The following is a 19045-nucleotide window of genomic DNA, read 5'->3' as shown; positions in this document are numbered from 1 at the left end:
TCTGGCGACACGCCAAAAGATTACCCGTGTTAAGAGCTGGAACAGAGGTTGCTACACAGGACCTGTATTTCAGGTGCGCTTCACATGCTTGCAGAAAACAAGTTTCGGTTATTCATTTGTGCTTTTGGCATTATGTGAACGTCTTGCAACCTTCGCAAAATATTTCTGCAAAGGGCGTGTAGATGTCATTTCGATTTTTAAAGCGTTCCTTATGAAATAAAACTTCAGTTTATTAACCCTGTAATTCTATAAATCCTATAATAACGCTCACATAGCCAGATATACCTGTGCTCTCCCTGTTTTAGAAGTTCAGCCTTCTGCGACATCAGTTCTAATTGTGTAGGAGCTGTGGAATATTGGGAGCTACTCTTGTGAACATATTGTTACGAAGAAGACGATGCTGGCAGTGGCGCGGGACGGAGCGCTCGCGCTAGGCCAGCAGCCGTTAAATCATCTCTTGTCCATCGTTCACCACGCCTCATTCTTCGGCTGGCCGCCACGTAACATTTGTTGGAGGTCCGGGGGTCCCTTCATCGCCATCCTGGTCCCAGAGCTTCGGTGTCCTGCGCCTGCCGTGGACGTCGGCCGTGAGTACCTGGTCCGCGCCGGCCGGCCTGCCCCAGCCCGCCCGACCTAAACCGACCTCGCCGCTCACCCCAGCCCCGTCCTCCGCCCGGACCACAGGACACGATGCACTGAAGACAGTGACCTTCATGATCCAAGACCGACCCAAGACCGACCCAAGACCCACACGTGAAGACACCGCCCTCCCCCCTGCCCCTGGCGTCCGGTGCGTCCAAGGACCTCGGCCGTCAGCTCCTGGCACCCTCCGGCCCGGATGCTTCGTGGACCGGGACTCATTCTTCGATCATCTCATCCACTGCGGCGGCCAGCACTTCACAACCTTGCCACTATCTAACCTGGAAGCCCATCACCGTTTCGCCCATCCCTTCATCGACGTCTTCTGCTGTTTACGATCGGGACGATCGCTCGGTGGCCCTGGGTAATGTTACGAAGAAGACGACGCTGGCAGTGGCGCGGAACGGAGCGCTCGCGCTAGGCCAGCGCCCATTAAATCATTTCTTTTCCATCGTTCATCACACCTCATTCTTCGGCTGGCCGCCACGTTACAATATTGATGGGAATGGTCTAATCTTCCGAAGCGTATTAACATCTTGCTTTAAAATTTGCCCTGTGCTTCCACCATGTAGATAACACTGTGATAGGGAACCAAAAGGATGCCTTTTGTATAATTAATGGCAATAAGTTACTAGTGTCCCAAGGGAAATCTGCGGACAATTCATTGTTCGTGCGACTTTGCTTCCAAAAATGAGGTTGCCCAGAATATCTGGGTATGTCGTAAATGAATGTGTAATTCTCAGAATCAGTTCTTGTTTCCACAGAATTTCAACTGCTCTTGTCGAAAAACACAGCAAAAAAATTGATTTTTTTTTCACAGCAGATTTACCTAAGTGTTTCAGGTATAGGCATTATTCGCAGCATGTGTTAGTTCGCTTTGTTAGTCTCTAAATTTTTCAAACGCCTATAATCTGTCAAAGTTGTGCAGGAAGAGGAAAAAAAGATGGGCTTGCCTTTTTCAAATGCTCATTTTGACATGGGCATTCCCTTTCCCACTCCGCAGGCGCGCAGACCGCGCCAATGTTCACAACGTCGTCATGAGTCAGAGGCTGCAAGTATTGGAATTGGCGATGCTTCTTCCGCAATAGGTATGTCAGTCGGGACACGGCGACAAGGTAGCGCAGGAGGTGCCCCAATCCTGCATTACAAAAAAAATATCTTCCTTAGCATGCTAATCCCGCTCTGAAAGAAGCGACACTTAAAGACATTTGGAGATATCACCTCTAATGGAGCAAGCGATCGCTTTACGCAAAAACTGAGAGCTCTAAATATCGCTCAGTGAATAGGCAATTCAATCCATTCCAAATCCAATAGGCAATCCAAGTGCACACAATAATCAGTTTCAGGTTCAGAGCTGGAATATTACGTTACTACAGTCTAAACACAAATACGCCCATATGGAAGTAAAAGGCGTAAGCTATCGTCTAGCATCCTCCTTTTATAAAAGGGAACGTGCTAGAGGGTAGCGAACACCATTCTCAATCCTTTCTGCTCAGAGTGTAAGTGAATGAGGCAAAGCTGTATGCCACGTACTCGTCTGCACGAATGAAGCGCAACGAAACTGCAGAACTGATGTGATATGCGACATCAGTGCGAAAGTACGAAATAAATATGCAGGCGAGCAGCTTACTGAAACGGATTTACATTCGCAAGAAATACTCTATTGAAACTTCTTTCGAAATCTATTGAGTGAAACCATCTTCTACCCGTAAATACCTTCTCGCACAAGAGGATTGAAGATTGTATATCCATGAAAAAGCATTAACGATTGAACTAATATTGCAGTTGTAGGAGTGCGTTCATTATGTGTCCTCGGAGAGACCGCTTGCAGCGTATTCAGTCGTAGCCAGCATCAAAGAGTGGGACAACTTCATCTTCATGCGCAGCGTAGTGTCGTTGCGTCCCGCTAGCAGAACTCGTGACAGTTGGTGCGCTACGGTTGCCCATAATGAAAAGGAGCCAACCTGACAACTTATGGGGAAGAAAGAACATACGGTCGCATTACGGCTTCAGACGGGTGACGCAGGCGGTTTCGCGGCCACACTGGCGCAAGTCCACAGAGGGGGAAACGGGTTGAACGATGCGATTTACAAGGCGAGGCTTGCTTTAAAACCCGACAGGCACTATATGATATCGACCAACCGAGATGAGGGTAAGGAAAGTAAAGTTTTAGACCAGAAACTGAAATCGCAACAGACACAGGACGGAGGTAGACCCTGCGTTGTCGCCTGCCTCTGTCCTGTGTCTGCGGTTTTAGCCGTTATGCTGGATCAGAGCCTAACCTGAGTCTAATGTCGTCGCCAGACGTTCCGACGACCCTGCAAACAAAAACTATGAACCACTCAAAAAACATGTTTTCGATCGTCTACTTGGCTTAACTACGTTAAGACCTTGCCATGTTTTGAACAATAAACCACTCAGGTTGAAATTTAGCATCGTGTCTGTGAGCGCTCTGGTGCATTGCAGCTCTGCGCATTACAAAACCCAGACAAACGGCACCGCAAGGTCGCGTCTTAAGAAGCTGTCTAATGACGGTTCGTTTCTGTTTTGAAATGCGGTTATTGAGGCTATGAAGCGTGCACAGTCCAGAACACATGGTGTGGTTTGCTAACTGTGAAGAGGACAAGGGACTTATAAAGCAAAAGAAAAACTTGTTGCTCCATGTCTTCGCCGCGCGTCAGACTGCCTCAAGAAGGTTGGCAAGTGATATGACGTCGAGGTTGCCCTATCTGCAGGGGTGAAACTGGCACATGTTTGTCCACAGGGGCGTGCAGGAATGGCCCAACTCGCTCTTTATTCTTGCTGAGAGAGAAAGAGATAAGGACGGAGAGTCAATGCAAGAAAAATTGTCAATGAAATGTGTTGTGAAGATTGTTTCATGCCCTCAGGCCAGTGCACATGAAGCAGCTACTTCATGTGGCCGCGCTTAAATAACCCAGACAGGCCAGTACGAGTAATTTCATTTCAGATGACATAAGAATTCCCAGGTGTGGAGCGAGTAACTTCGATTCTTTGCGAATTGCAATGTGTGCAGCACAGCCTCTTGTCCCACACATACACTTTTTACATACACAGTGCTTAAGTTCAAACATGCTACTACTCCAGTTTACTAGGAGACATAGAGGCCCACCATATCTCTAAACCATTGGACAAGTGTATTAATTCCCGTCGATTGCGATTAAGGGCTTATACGTTGGGCTTTTTAATGCCAACACGCCTGTCACTTTGCTATGTGGCTGCGTGGCTCGGTTTCTTTCCTTAATATAATTTTCAGTGTTTCATGAACGTTTACTGCCTTAGCGCCGTTTCCAGCTGCTTTCTTTTGTTGCGCGTTTCTCTATTCGGGCATGGTATAAGCACGGAATGCACACTGGAAATATGTGTTAGTCAAGTTGCTGAAAGAAATACCACGTTTTCCAAGAATGTAGAAACCTTTAGAGAGGAACACGCTTTCATGAAATATACTTGAACCCGAGAAGAGGCAGAATGGCAAAATTATCGAACCTATTGAGCTTTCTGGATGCCCAGTGAGAAATGTGAGACAGCGAAGACGTATGGCACGCTTAACTGTGTGTCTAACCAGAGAGAGCAAACAGCGAATTGGCGAATTAGTATTTGCATAAACCAGATGCACTTAGTTAAGCACAAACCATGCAAAGTCGTTTGCTACTCTCCTAAGATAGCTACAATAGTTGACGAATTTTTGCGATGCCAATCGTAATCACAGAAATAATGTAAGAACTAATGATGCTGAGGAAATAAAAGTTCCGGTTTCAGTTAATGAGTATATGAGGAAAGTTTTAAAAATATGAATATACTCAGAATTCGAAATTTAAGAAAGCACTCCAGGAATTTTTGGCTTGACTGCAAAAAACCGTTGCATGTACTGATGCGCTACCAAGAATAATAGTGAAGGAAGGAATGCTGTATGAGTTATGGGAAGTAAATGTTAAAGGTTAGAGTGCCAACGCTAAATTTTTTTAAAGGACTATTATAAGTGTAGAATCTAGTTCATTGCACAATAAATATGTATAGGGCTTGAATGTCGCCATGCTTTTGTTATTCTTTTGAACTGCTTTGCACATTTTGTCTTTGTTAGGTTGTTTATTCCCGATGGATTTCAATCATGAGCCTTGAAGACAAAGATTCTGCGCACTTTTCCATGTAGGAGTAGTACTTTAATTATTGAATGTCTTTTTATTGATGTATGGTTGGTTGGTTGGTTTATGGGGTTTAACGTCCCAAAGTGACTAAGGCTATGATAGACGCCGTAGTGGAGGGCTCCGGAAATTTCGACCACCTGGGTTTCTTTAACGTGCACTGACATCGCACAGTACACGGGCCTCTAGAATTCCTTCTCCAAAGAAATTAAACCGCCGCGGCCGGGATCGAACCCGCGTCTTTCGGGTCAGCAGCCGAGCACCATAACCACTGAGCCACCGCATGAACATGCTTGAACTGTGTATATTTTATTTTAGTTACATCCTTTTTTATGGGCATTTGGAATTGTCGCTGCAGATGCAGCTGCGGTTCAATTAAGAAAACACCCATGCTCTGCCCATTATTTTGTTGTGTTTTTACGCGCTTTGTTCGTTTTGCATATATTAGTTTGTGGGCCCAGTCTGTCGTAATTTTTGGTTTTTTGCCTGCGCTGCAAACATCATTACGGTGTTGTATAAAGACATTACTACATTGTTGCCAGAACAGTTTTACGCAGCATGGGCATGAAGCTGCAGCTATGACGTGCCATCAAACGCTGCATTAGGGCTGGTTCCCGGGCCAGACACGTAAAGAGAGGTAAGCAGATAAGCAAGGCCTTTTGCAAAGCCATTGCTGCTGCGTTCATTGTGTACATGTAGAAATCAGATGCGAGATATATGCGGCTATACGACGTTAACCTGTCATCTTCTCAGTCCGCACTTATGCAGTTGCTAAGGTTTAGCTTTAATCAAGTGGTTTTGGTCATTTTACCCGTAATATTTATATTAGTATAATTAAAGCGCCCAACAAATAGCGCACTTAACCATTAACGGTGACAACGCATCAACGCATGGAACATGCAGGGATCGCAAGAAAAATAAATTCACCTTTTCAGAGCTAGCTTTAATCTGCCCATTGTTTCCAACACAATACCGTACAAAGATAAAGCGTCATTTTCAGTTATTCAAATAGCCCACGAAGGCATGTCCTCACTTAATGCAGATACTGGAGAGGCTTTTTCTTTCTATACGCGAGCTGTAGCGCTATCTCGATGCTGGGCCAAATTTTTATAACAAAAACAATGGTGAAACAATACGGCTCTATGCATAAACGACAGATATTTACAGCCTCTTGTGATGAAACAGCGCTATTTTTAAACAATCTGCAGCCGCAATCGCTTTTCGAAGCCAAATTTGGAACTGAATGTTTGTATTAAATTTGTTTATGATACATCGATATTTCTCCACTGCTAGTTACCATCAATGGAACAGGAAGAACCAGGTGGAAATTAAAAAGTCAGAACAGATTACAAAAAGTGGCCATATTACTGCGGGGGTAAAGCAGGAAATTGTCTCACGACAGAAGAGTGCAATAATGGCGGAAGTATGCTAACATACTACTGCTTATTAAGAAGTGTGATATGCTAGACAGTAAAACTGGCGGTGACCCATGAACTCCGCTTGAATTGTATGACACGATTGCGGAATCGGCCGTTCTTGACTTTGCACTCAAACCTCGCTGGGAGTCCTCATACCCCTCCTGGCGGAATGGTGCAGCAGTTAAGCGATGCTGCACTGCCCTGCGATGGCAGGTGCTCCCCCTGTTGGGGATTGTGAGACCCAGATTGTTCTTTCCGAGAAGCCTCTGGAGATCAATTATTCATTTAACGGCCACCAGCCACAATGGGCAGTTTGTTCACAGTCCAGCGGGCATGTTGTCACGACATCACAACGTCGTGTGGCTGTGTGGCCCAGCTGAAACCTAGGTTGCTTCTCGGGGTATGTTTTCGTGGATTTTTTTGCTCACGTCCATCAATGTAGACTACAACGCCGACTGTTCTGAGGCGTGGGCCCATTAACTCTATAGGGTTAAAGTAACGAGTGAGTTAGCTTAGTGTGAGCTCTCCTCATATGTTTATTAAGGAAGTTTGTAATAAAATCACAGTGAGGTTCAGTTGCAAACAGCTTATCATGTCATTATTCTTGGACGGAAGTTATGAGAACTAAGAAATTGTGAGACATTCTCACGGAAATATTGAAGTTAATGATCCTTTCTTCTGACATACCGCAAAATATTTCTTTAAAAGTGTTTCCATCGATTGGATCGAACAGTTAAGGCTGTCATAGAAAGCAGATTTGGAACGCTTTTCATGGTAACAAAAATGTTAATAGAAAAAAAAACAGTACAAAAGTGCCGTCGGGTGATCGGCGTGTATATTGATTGTTATAGTGAAATCTTGCATTAGATGAAAAAAATTGCATTCACAAATAATTTCGCGCTCAAAAAATTTTTTTCCAGAATTGTTAGGTATGAAACTGCTGCTTTTCTGAAAATGCTACCGGGAATATCCCACTTGTGCACTGACTGATACAATAGAACTTTGCTGAATAAACTTTGAGCCTTTGTATAATAAACTTTGCGCCTTGTATGCCTTCAGATTATCTAGTAGGCGTTTCACTGAAGAAACATTATTAGGAGCATCAATAGAAATTGCATAACCAAGCTAAAATATGGCTGGCATTGCTAAGCATGAAATATTGTGCGAAAGCACAAATTTTAGCACGTGCACACCGCCGCTACGTACCCCTAAGCGCGATTGAGATATTCATTGACCCAGGTAGCCAGTTACGCACGTCTTCAGTTTTTTCATCGTCAGTGCCAATTTACCCAATGTACGCCAGTGGCCTATGCACCAAATCCGTGTTTCTGCACCAATGTTGCCACTGCCAACGCAGATTGCTCTAGTGCCTTCTTTCTGCCGCACACACCAACGTATGCAGTGCACACCGCTATATCACTACCGCCACACAGCTCGAGCATGATTACTAGTTTATATTTGAATTAGGCGATGAAGAAGAGGATCTGCAATGCACAGCGCGAGAGTGTGTTGCATTTTTGCACGAGGCGTGTTCGGCTGTGGGGATAGCTCATTGCGAGGAAGACGACGACGACTTTCTTTTCGGTCGCGTTTTTGTTCTCCGCCGAAAATGATAAATCTGCCAGAAGCCGGGGTACTTTTGCGCCGCCTGCCGCCAGTAATAATTGCGATAATGTTTTGCCCGCCTGCCTGCTGGTGAACTGGTTTACAAGTCCCTTTTTCTGCATGTCGGGCTTGCTGGCCGTCCTTATCATGCCCAGGACATTCGAGGTGCCTTACGCGGCGTCATAGACCTAGATGAAATAAGTTCCATTGGACAGTTGTAAATGTGCCACGTGTGGATGGTAACCTGTAAGACAGCGTTGGCGAAAGATAAGGTCGTGACCTCCAGAGAGTTACAGGTGTAAAGTTATCGCTGTCTGGTCCTTGACCCGCAAACGAAGACACTCAGGCTCAAGCTTCTTTGGCTCCAAGGTCATCTGGAGGATTTTTACATTCGTGACGCAGTTAGAGCTTGCGGAAAGGTTGCTTTCATTACAGTGAAGCACTAGAGAGTTTCAGACATGGAGGGGATGCGCACTTTGAATAGAGACGTTGCATTGACTCTTGCTGATGTCGCCACTGCCAAGGACCGACGTGCCTAATATTTTCACAGCTTGCGGTCCGCAGCGCCTAGTATTAGTTCCAGGAAGGCCGTCCTTGTGTCTCCGTTGCCACAAGGTTGGGCATATATGCCGTCAGTGCAGAACTTCTCGGTGCAGTGTTGGTCGGCGTTTTGGCCATACTACAAAGGAGTGCGGCGTGTCGTACGCTGATAAACACCACAGTGGCACCAAAGCCGTAGACGAGACATTGCAGGAGCATTTGATGGATTCCACAGATGTTTTGGATGCTACTGGCGGCATGTCAGCCGTTGCACCTGTTGAACCAGCGACTACTAGCCCTGTGTCTGGAGTCGTTCCTGAGGTGCAGCGTGAGGGTACCGAGCCTTCACAGACGGGTGCAGCTGTCTGCAGATGTTGATCTGCAATGCCCGGCAGAACAAGCACAGGAAATACAAAGCGTCTCGGATGACAGTCTTGGTGCGCGTCGTGCGCGGTCCTTCGTTGTGCGTGAGCCAGAGGAAGTGAAGGGTGGAGGTGTGGCTGCGGCGTCGAGTCGCTGCACTGCTGAATGCCACTGCGGGATGTGCGATACAGGAAGCTGACTGCCAGCCTGGCAGTTCATTCCATGATGCAACTGTGGTGTGGATCTGCCAAATCAAAGTGTGGCTGCCAAGCGTGCTGTGTCGCCAAGTTCGGCCTCCTCCCGGGAGGACACCGTCTCTTCTAAGCACAAGTCTCACCGGCGAAAGTCCAAAAGCAAGATATCTAGGCGCTGTAGATTAAGGAGAAAGGGTGCCAGCTCTAGGGAGGTCTCACCTTCCGTAATGGCGTCTGTCGACGCGGTTGCTTGACTTAGCTGCTAGTTGGTCACCATGGCGAACGTCAAGCAGTGGATCTGCGCAAAACTCAACATTTGTGGGTTCCAGTCTAGACAGAAGCAGGTACAGTTGGGCTGATTGTTTTTCGGCGGTCGGCTGCACATTTTGGCTGTTCAAGTAACTAAGATAGAAAGTGAATTGAATACAGAAGCAGCCCTGCGGCCCTTCTTCACAGATTAAAGTGCGTGCCGCACGCGGTGGGCATTTCGGCGGGTTCCTTTGTGTTCTTCGAAAAGAGTCACTCTGTTTCTGGCTTTATATATCTGGTTGACACAGAAGGGCGCCGGATATGTTGTGATTTTCGGCTGCATGTTGAATCGTTTCTTGAAGAACATGGCAGACATTTCTTGCAGAGCATGGCAACTCTTCCAGACTGTGATTGGTATGTGGTACTCATGGGCGACTTTAACTGCGTATGCGACGCACGCAACCGTACAGGGCTTAGCGAAAGCGCCGTTAAGAGTCCTGGTATTTTATCAGCTACCACTGAAAGCACAGACTTAATTGATGCTGGATTATTATCCAACTTCACTTAAATTCGAGGGACTTCTTATTCATGTCTAGATCACGTTTGCGTTTCCGCTGATCTCCTTAAAAGGCGCATTTCTTGTGATGCAATGCCTGTTTCTTCCTACCTTCGTCCGATCATGGCATGGTCATTGCGCGGATTGGAGACTGTAGCCGTCCCAAGTTTCAGCCGCAATGTATGCTATGGACGCTTAATTCTTGGTTGCTAAACAAGGAAGCAGTCATGCAGCGAGTCAGTAGAGGTTTGGAATAGTGCTTGACCACGAGAGTCCCATTATTTGTAGCTTGGGAGATGCTTACTTAATAAGTTCTTGGTTTTGGTATTGAGATCGGCTCCATGAGGTCCTATTTTGAGCACGGTGAAGAGAAATGATTACTTAAGAGCGTTTATAATTTCCACGAACTTGAATGCGAGAGACCAGTATTGTACAATGAGAAAACTGCAATTATTACATGTCACCTTAAAAAGTTCGATGCGGAACGCTTTAGGGCAACCCGTGTACGATCCGGCAGCTATCGTGCTTTGCACTCTGAGGAGTTAACTGGACAGGCTTTGCTTGATGAGCGTCGCCACGAGGCTACCAATCTAGTCTCTGAGCTGTAATGCGGTGGCGTCCTGGTTACAAGTAGAGATGCAATTGTTAATGAGTTTGCAAATCACTACACCTCTCTTTTTGCTGCCACTGTGAGCACGGTTGAGATCAGTGGGTGGCAATAAATGGTCTTTTGCCCTTGGTTGAAATGGAAGATGCAACTGATCGATTGCTACTTTCGAAAACCCCGGGACCTGACGGCCTTCCTGGGGAATTTCGCAAGACATTTAAAAGTATTTTATCCCCTGTCCTGCTCCAAATTCTTGAGACCAGTATTGATGTGGGATTTTTGGCGCCCTCATTTACCAAAAGCCATATTGTCTTAAAAGCAATACTGATGATAAGGAAAAAACTACGATTTGTAGATGGCTTCAGGCCGATAACGCTTTCTAATGTTCATTATAAGATTTTCGTCCAATTTTCTCAAATTGGCTATAGCTTGCAATGTCGACTTTGATTAGGCCTCATCAAACATGTGGCTTTAGGGGACGGTCAATGCAATCGAAATTACGTGCTGTGTGCACGGTGTTTCAGTATTGCAGAGACACGCATCAACAACTAGCTCTGCTGCAGGTTAACCTGGCGAAGGCGTTCGATCGAGAGTTCCATTAATTTCTTTTTTTCTAATAAATTATGGGTTTAACTCTTTGTCCTTTGATATGGTTTTGTTACAGAAACTGTTCCACGTGCTTGATTCTAAAAATGGTTTTCTCTCATTACCAGTCTGCATTCAGTCATTTGTCTCAATGTACCCGCTCCTGTTCACACTATACTAACAGCCACTTTACATGTGTCGAACAGTAAAGTCGAGAGCGGTTTCCGTATCATGGGTCACGAACTGAATATATTTGATTGTGCAGATTACCTCGCTTTTTTCAGCGCTGATAAGCCAAGCAAGATGAGGTCATTGGTTTAACGGAGGATTTCTATTCAGTGTCGAGAGCTCAGATTAATAGCTCTAAGAGTTGCGATCTCTGGTTTCAAATGTGCGGATCGACACCTGCTGGATATTCTGATATGCAATGGACATGTAGGCCACCTAAACACCTTGGCGTCCCTTTGAGCGCCTACGCGCTTACGAGCATAGTGCACATTACTGGAAAAACCGCGTGCCAGCTCTTCAGACTTTTGTACCCCATGCATCTCAATTTTTGGACGGGCGACCGCATGTAACTTCTTTCTCACCACTAAAATTTATTATGTACTTCAAAAGACTTTTTATCCAGAGTATTCACAGAGTTTTCGCCACTTTTGTGAGGAATTCTTCTTTTGGTTCTATAAAGCGTGATAACATTTTCCGTCCTGTCAGTGCTCGCGGCTTTGGTTTAATCCACCTCTACGTCCGGCACATACTTTCGCGTTTCGTGTTTTTTCTACAGGCTACACCCCCATAGTGCATGCATTCGTGTTAGTTAATTTAACTATTGTTTTACCGGACCTCGGTATGTCTTGTGATGTTTCTGACCGTCCGCGTTTGTGCCGCCTCTTGCGTGAGGTGTATTTGGCTGTTTGTTTCCTGCTTCTTTGTTTGGCCCCTGAGTTCCTATTTTTAGTGTCGAAAAACGGTTCTACAAGAATTTAATCTGTATGGTCTTCCCTCCATCAAGGTACTGTTATGTGAATTTTGGTTTAACGGGAGATGACGTACTAAAAAGAGTACGTAAAATGCCTCTCTCGCCGTGTACAAAGAGATTTTTATCTAAGCTACATAGCGAGACATTGGCTGTTAAGACAAGGTTAGACAAAAAGCACGTTTTTATGCCAACGGTAAATTGTCGCCTTTGTGATTGTCCAGAAATGATTGAGCATTATTTCATTAATTACTAAAATGCAATGCACTTATGGGATATCTTGGAACGAACATTGAAAACAGAATAACTTTGACAACGCAGTCTGTGCGATATCTCACTGCACTGCCATTTCTTGCTGAGCCTTTAGAGATGTTCTTTCTGATTGGACTACACAGCCCCTGGGAAACGCGGATGATGAACCGGCATTGTGAACAAATTCTCTGTGCAACAGACCACTTCAGCAGAATGAATGTTTGTCTAAAGGAATTGTATGCCGAGACTGAATTTCAGCTTGAGTGGCAAACACTCCTGGTGTTGCGCACTTCATTGCTTTCTTTCGAGCGCGTCGTTGCTTAGGTGTGTAGTATTATGATGTAATAGTGACCTGGCCTGTGTCTCGTCTTTTCTCGTGCTTGGTTGTTTTGATGTGTCGTATTATGCATTGTTTGATTTGCGACTGTTTTCTTTATGGTGTGTGCATAGTTCATTTACATTATAGCGCCCGGCGACGCTATAAAGCGCAGGCGCTGAGATCGGCGGTACCAGTGCGCGCTAGAGGAAAATAAAGATGGACAGCGCGTGCTGGGAGCGCACGCCCGGCACGGGCAGTTCGGAACTAGAAGCCTGCCACGCTGGTCATCTTACTCTGGTGCTCCGCTGCGACCCCGCAAATCCTCAACAGTGGTGACTCCGGCCTAAGACATGACCGACCCCAGCAACCTACCGCCCTCAGGCGACCTTCCGCCTGGCGCTACCTTGCGCCCACGGAACGTCGCAGTTCTCCAGCTCCGCCTACCAATATTCTGTTCCAAGTGTCCGCAGATCTGGTTCGCCCAAGTAGAAGCCATCTTCCATCTGCACCACGTCACCTCGGAGGCATCTCGGTTTCATCATTTACTTTCCAACCTACCTCCTGAGGTGGCTCTAGAGGTAGCGGACATCATCGCTGCACCCTTGGGCGATACCCCGTACCAACGACTAAAGCAGGGCATTTTGGACCGCACCACGGCGTCAGAGAGTGTGCGCCTCCAGCATCTGCTCACCTACGAAGAGCTTGGAGCCCGCCGCCCCTCTCAGCTGCTCAACAGCATGCGGCAGCTCCTGGGCGAAAGCAATCCAGACTCGAACGGCGCACTGCTGCGGCACCTCTTCCTGCAACGCTTGCCGCAGTCCACCCGCCTCGTCTTGGCTGCTGCGGGCGACTTGACCCTTGACCGCCTCACCCAGCTCGCTCATCGAGTCCACGACACGACTTCTTCCGTCGCTGCCCTCTCTTCTCCACCGGAGACCTCCGTCATTTCACGGTTAGAGGCTCGGATCGATCAGCTGGCCGCTTCTATCGATGCCCTTCGGACGTCCTCATGCCCCGCACGGTTTGTCCTCAACACCTCGCCGCCGTTCGTCTTCGCCGAGTGGTCCGCACACGTCCAGTCCTCGCAGTCCGCGTCTCTGTTGGTATCACCGAACTTTCCAGCACCACGCTCGCCACTGCACTCCACCATGCAACTGGTCGGGAAACGCGCAGCGAGATCACTGACGGCGGCGTGTGACCTCGCTCTTCAACCCGGCCGCCTTTTCGTCGTGATGGATCGCAGTTCTGGCCTGCGCTTCCTCATCGACACTGGTGCCGAAGTCAGCGTACTGCCGTCCTCCAAGGCAGACCGTGCTTCCAAGTCACATGGACCTACTCTTCGTGCGGCCAACTCAACCTCCATCGCAACGCATGGTCTCTGATCCCTCACTCTGGACATTGGCCTGCGGCGCACGTTTCGATGGGTCTTCATCGTCGCCGATGTACATCAACCCATCCCCGGTTCCGACTTCCTGACGCATTTTGATCTGGACGTCAGCATGCGTCACCATCGTCTCCTCGACAGCAAGACGCGCCTTTCCATCACTGGCGTTATATCAGCTGTCCCTTCCACTGGCATCCGAACTCTGCTTCCGTCATGCTTCCGTCATGCCAGTCCTCGCAGACTTTCCCGAGGTCACAAAGCCTTGTAATCTCCATCAGCCACCCAAGCACGGTATAACCCACCACATTGTCACGCATGGTCCACCTGTCGCAGCTCGCCCGCGCCGCCTCTACGGTGAGCGTCTGGCTATTGCAAAACGGGAATTCGACCACATGCTCCAGTTGGGTATTATTCGCCCTTCATCCAGTAGTTGGGCCTCACCACTCCATCTGGTGCCCAAGAAAGATCCGGGTGACTGGCGTCCGTGCGGCGACTACCGGGCTCTCAACGTTCACACGGTCCACGACAGCTATCCTCTTCCACACATCCAAGACTTCACTGGACATCTGGATGGCTGCAAGATCTTTAGTAAAGTGGACCTTGTCAAGGCGTACTACCAAATTCCTGTTGAGCCGGCCGATATTCCGAAGACGGCCACCACTACACCCTTCGGACTGTTTGAATACGTGCGCATGCCTTTTGGGCTACGCAACGCAGCTCAAACTTTCCAAAGATTCATTGCTGAAGTGACGAGTGGTCTCCCGGTAGTATCCGCCTACATTGATGACATCCTCGTCGCGAGTCGTACTCCACAGGACCACGAGCGTCACCTCCGGGAACTCTTTCAACGCCTCCAAGGGTTTGGCTTGGTCGTCAATGCCCAGAAATGTGCTTTAGGCTCTTCTGAGTTCGAGTTCTTGGGCTACCACATCTCGGCGCTGGGAATTCGTCCATTGCCTTGTCACGTCCTGGCCGTTAAGGACTTCCCTGCACCAACTACCCTACAAAAGCTCCGTGAGTTCCTGGGCCTAGTGAATTTTTCACGGCGCTTTATCCCACACTGCGCCGAACTTCTTCACCCCTTGACTGACCTTCTCCTCTCCACGAAGTCCTCATCCTCTGCGATTTCCTGGTCTCCCGAAGCTCAGACCGCTGTCACAGCTGCAAAACAAGCCCTCGCCGATTCAGTCGTCCTCATCCACCCTAGGACTTCCGCGCCCACTCGCATCATGGTGGAGGCTTCCAGCGTGGCCATTGGCGCGGTTCTCCAGCAGAAGATTGACTCCGAGTGGCACCCACTGGGTTTCTTCTCTCGAAAGCTCCAGCCTGCTGAGACTCGCTACAGCGTATTTGGCCGTGAGTTGCTTGCTATCTACTCCACGATCCAGCACTATCGCCACTTCTTGGAGGGCCAGCCTTTTTACGTTCTCACGGACCATAATTAAGCCTCTGGTGTATGTGTTTCGTACGAACTCTTCGATGTACGTCGCCCGTGAACTTCGTCAGCTGGCCTACATATCGGAGTTCACAACCGATATTCGACATATCAAAGGCACCGACAACGAGGCAGCTGATGCACTTTCACGCATTTCCACCATCGGCGTGTCTCCACCTGCTGTGGACTGGCCGTCCCTGGCCCGGGCACAGCTTGAAGACCCTGAGCTGCAGGCCCTGCGTGACTACCCCCGAGCACTCCGTCTGCAGCTCGTTCCTCATCCGTTTGTGCCCGGATCACTCTGGTGCGACATACCATCGGCTCTACCGCGACCGTTCATCCCGGAGGCCTTTCGTCGTGCCATTTTCCATTCCTTTCACGACATCTGCCATCCTACCTTTTGAGCCACGCAGCGCCTCGTTACCCAGCGGTACATCTGGCCGAACATTAACACCGACGTTCGCCAGTGGGCCCACTCCTGCCTTGCTTGCCAGTCCGCCAAAGTGACACGCCATACCAAGACTCCCCATCAGTCTTTCCTGCCGCCTGGATCACGCTTTGACCATATTCATCTTGACCTGGTCGGACCGCTTCCCCCCTCTCAGGGCTACAAGTATATTCTGACGATGGTCGACCGCTTCACCCGTTGGCCTGAAGCCGTGCCCATTCCGGACATTACTGCGGAAACAGTTGCCAGAGCCTTCGTTTCGACGTGGGTTTCCCGCTTCGGCTGCCCCGGCATTGTTACCACGGATCGCGGCCGCCAGTTCGAATGCGACCTCTTCACTTCGCTCACTTGGCTGCTCGGCACTAAACACCGCCGCACCACATCATACCATCCCTATGCCAACGGCATGGTCGAGCGGCTCCATCGCCAGCTCAAGGCTGCCCTTACTGCGCGCCTGTATCGCGAGCACTGGGTAGACCACCTCCCTATGGTGCTCCTAGGCCTACGCGCCGTCCTGCGTCGTGACCTTGGCTGTTCGGCGGCCGAACTCGTCTTCGGTACCTCCCTGCGGCTTCCCGGAGACTTGTTCGTACCTTCGGCTCCCTCGTACCAACCCCTGCAATACCTTCAACGCCTACACGACTCTCTCCAGCATCTGCGCCCTGTGCCGCCTCGCTCAACTCCCCATCAAGTCTTTGTGCACCCAGACCTTGCTTCCTCAACGCATGTTTTTCTCGGGCGAGACGCTGTAAAGGCTCCTCTTACCCCCTCATACGATGGCCCGTACCGCGTCCTCAACAGGACGACAAAATCAGCGACTATCCTGCTCGATGGTCGTGAAGAGGTCGTCTCCCTCGATCGACTCAAACCCGCGTACCTCGAGACACCTCCCTAGGAGCTCCCCTCAGATGTTGCTTACCTACCTGCACACCTGCTTGCCGCCGTGGCTACTCCATCTCTGCCTCGTCGGCGCGTACATTTCGCCGTTCCGTCTAGGCGGCGGGCCCTATAGCGCCCGGCGACGCTATAAAGCGCAGGCGCTGAGATCGGCGGTACCAGCGCGCGCTAGAAGAAAATAAAGATGGACAGCGCGTGTTAGGAGCGCACGCCCGGCACGGGCTGTTCGGAACTAGAAGCCTGCCACGCTGGTCATCTTACTCTGGTGCTCCGCTGCGACCCCGCAACATCAATATGGCTTCAGTGTAATAAATACCATGTTAAAAAAAATTGGCACTGGCTTAGCTCTGGTTAAGCCTGGATATACAAGCGAAAAGCTGCAGTTATGCTTAGTTTGACGTCATGGCTGTCGCAGTTCGCGCACAATGCACTGGCAGCCCCACGATAGTGGTGTAGGCAAGCGCGTCATATAGCCCTCCTTCCGCATGCGTAGTAACTGCGTAGTAAATGCGTAGTAAATGCGTAGTAACACGCCGCTGCAAGTAGCTTCATACGAAGAAGCCGAGCGCGCGCCGATGGCACTCGGTATACACGCGCAGAGCGCGCGAACGACGGCGAAGCTCGACCAGCAGAACCGCCGCCGAGCGCGGCTGCGCCTCTCCGGTGACGTCACGCGGCGAACTGGCGCATGCGCAGCTGTGGCTAAAATTGATCATTGCGCACGGCAGATCCGGCGTTGACTAGCCTAGTGAAGCTTTTCGCTTCAAAAGCGGCGATATATCCTAGTACTCTCACGCTGTGACCAGCGATGCTAATCAGTTCGTGCTGCCGTGGGTTCAAATCCCACTAGCAGATGTTTATTTGTTTATATTGATTTATTTCACCTGACACAAACGCACAAACATCGCAAGATCTTGCTCGGGGTTTACCTATCGGAATAGTGCTCTCGCACTGGTAAAATGTCGGGCAGATGTAATGGCCGGCGTGGGGCTGGTATCATGAATTTAATATGTGTGGCATGGTACCAGCCCTGCAATAAATAATATGAAGCTAAAGGGCGATTTTTGCCGTTATCTGAAAGGCTTTGCAGAACCATCTAATATGGTTGCAAAACATTTCTCTGTGGTTATATTGTTTTTCCCTTGATGCATATGCACCGCTATATCTATGGTGCTAATCAATGAGACTTGACTGAAATGCAAATGAGACATTAGATTTATTCCAGGCGGTTCACAATGCGGCTCTATGGTGAACGTGTGATGACCGCAGCGATCAATTCAATATTTCGACGAAAACGACGAAAGGCAAAAAAAATGGGAAAAGTATTTTGCCACTCGCAAGAAAAATCTGTTGAATTTTTAAGCCGTATAATCGGCTCTGACTGCGCAGTACAGAATGATTGATGACAGCAGCGATCAATTCAATATTTCGACGAAAACGACAAAAGGCAAAAGAAATGGGAAAAGTATTTTGCCAGTCGCAAGATAAATCTATTGAATTTTTAAGCCGTATAATCGGCTCTCACTGGAGTAGATAGAACACATTTTAACAGGGTAAACTACATCTTACTCTCGACATATGGTGACCAATATCTCTTTGTTGGAAAGCGCGAACTGCCGAGGGTTTGCTCGCTGCCGAAGGGGCAGGCTCATTGCGCGCGCCTAAATCATGCGAAGCATAGCTACATTTTACGGAAACTGAGCTTGCAAAAGTCTAAAAATTTAACTCCAGAAATCAATACTGCTTTGTTTTCCTGTCAACTCAGGAACGCGGCTCATTGCATTTTCAGGGGTCATTGGCAGACGCTCCTTGGCGGAGTTAAAGGTCACAAAGAACAGTTCACGTCCGTCAGCAAACTTTATATTACCACTTTTCGTAAGACTGGCGCAACAGATGCGGATACCTCCGACGAAAAAGGGTCGACATTATCCGTATTTCACTTATGGTTGCTTGGCTACTATAAACAAAAAGCTCAGCTGAGCGTTTGTCTTTAATGCTTTCTTCCCTAACCTTGAACAAAGAAAGGGAGTATCGTGCGCAGAAAAAAGGGAATGCACCTACCGTTTTCTAGCCATATTCCGATTCCTCGATTGTAGGTTTCGGTAAGAACTGTCCACAGAGCGGCTGCGAGAGCGCGAGCCGCCATAGCGCACGGGCAACGAAGTCTCTCTGCGGCCTTGTTTCTGCTATCCTCACCTAGTGTTTGACGCAAAAGGATAAGATAGCATTGTGATAGATTGGAACGTACCACCGAAGATGTTTTTTCTTGATTCTTAAGAAGAGCAGATACAGGAGCACGCCGCGGTGTGCAATCGAATCCGGGTCCCATTCGGCGTAGCCAGGCTACAATCTCTGCTCTACACTCCTTCATAATCGTACTTTGGACCCCGATATGGCACGTGCACGCTCCACACATTC

At 48.5% G+C, this 19045-nt stretch overlaps 1 protein-coding gene across 2 annotated transcripts in view; it reads right to left on the bottom strand.

Annotated features, from left to right (window-relative positions):
- LOC149361210 (uncharacterized) overlaps positions 1–18821 on the bottom strand; it is a 117551-nt gene extending 98730 nt beyond the window's left edge. For both annotated transcript variants that reach the window (XM_089572624.1, XM_089572625.1), the window contains exons 1-2: positions 18689–18821; positions 1593–1777 (exon numbers count right to left, since the gene is read on the bottom strand). In XM_089572624.1, the coding sequence (XP_089428750.1) occupies positions 1593–1777; positions 18689–18773 (270 nt within the window). In that variant the 5' untranslated portion in view covers positions 18774–18821. The remainder of the gene's footprint in view (positions 1–1592; positions 1778–18688) is intronic.
- Positions 18822–19045: the final 224 nt, after the last annotated feature.

Source organism: Amblyomma mixtum, chromosome 2 (genome assembly GCF_055824585.1).
Source record: "Amblyomma mixtum isolate Tamu chromosome 2, ASM5582458v1, whole genome shotgun sequence".
NCBI classification, from domain to species: Eukaryota; Metazoa; Arthropoda; class Arachnida; order Ixodida; family Ixodidae; genus Amblyomma; species Amblyomma mixtum.
This window is presented reverse-complemented; position numbering and strand designations above follow the sequence as displayed.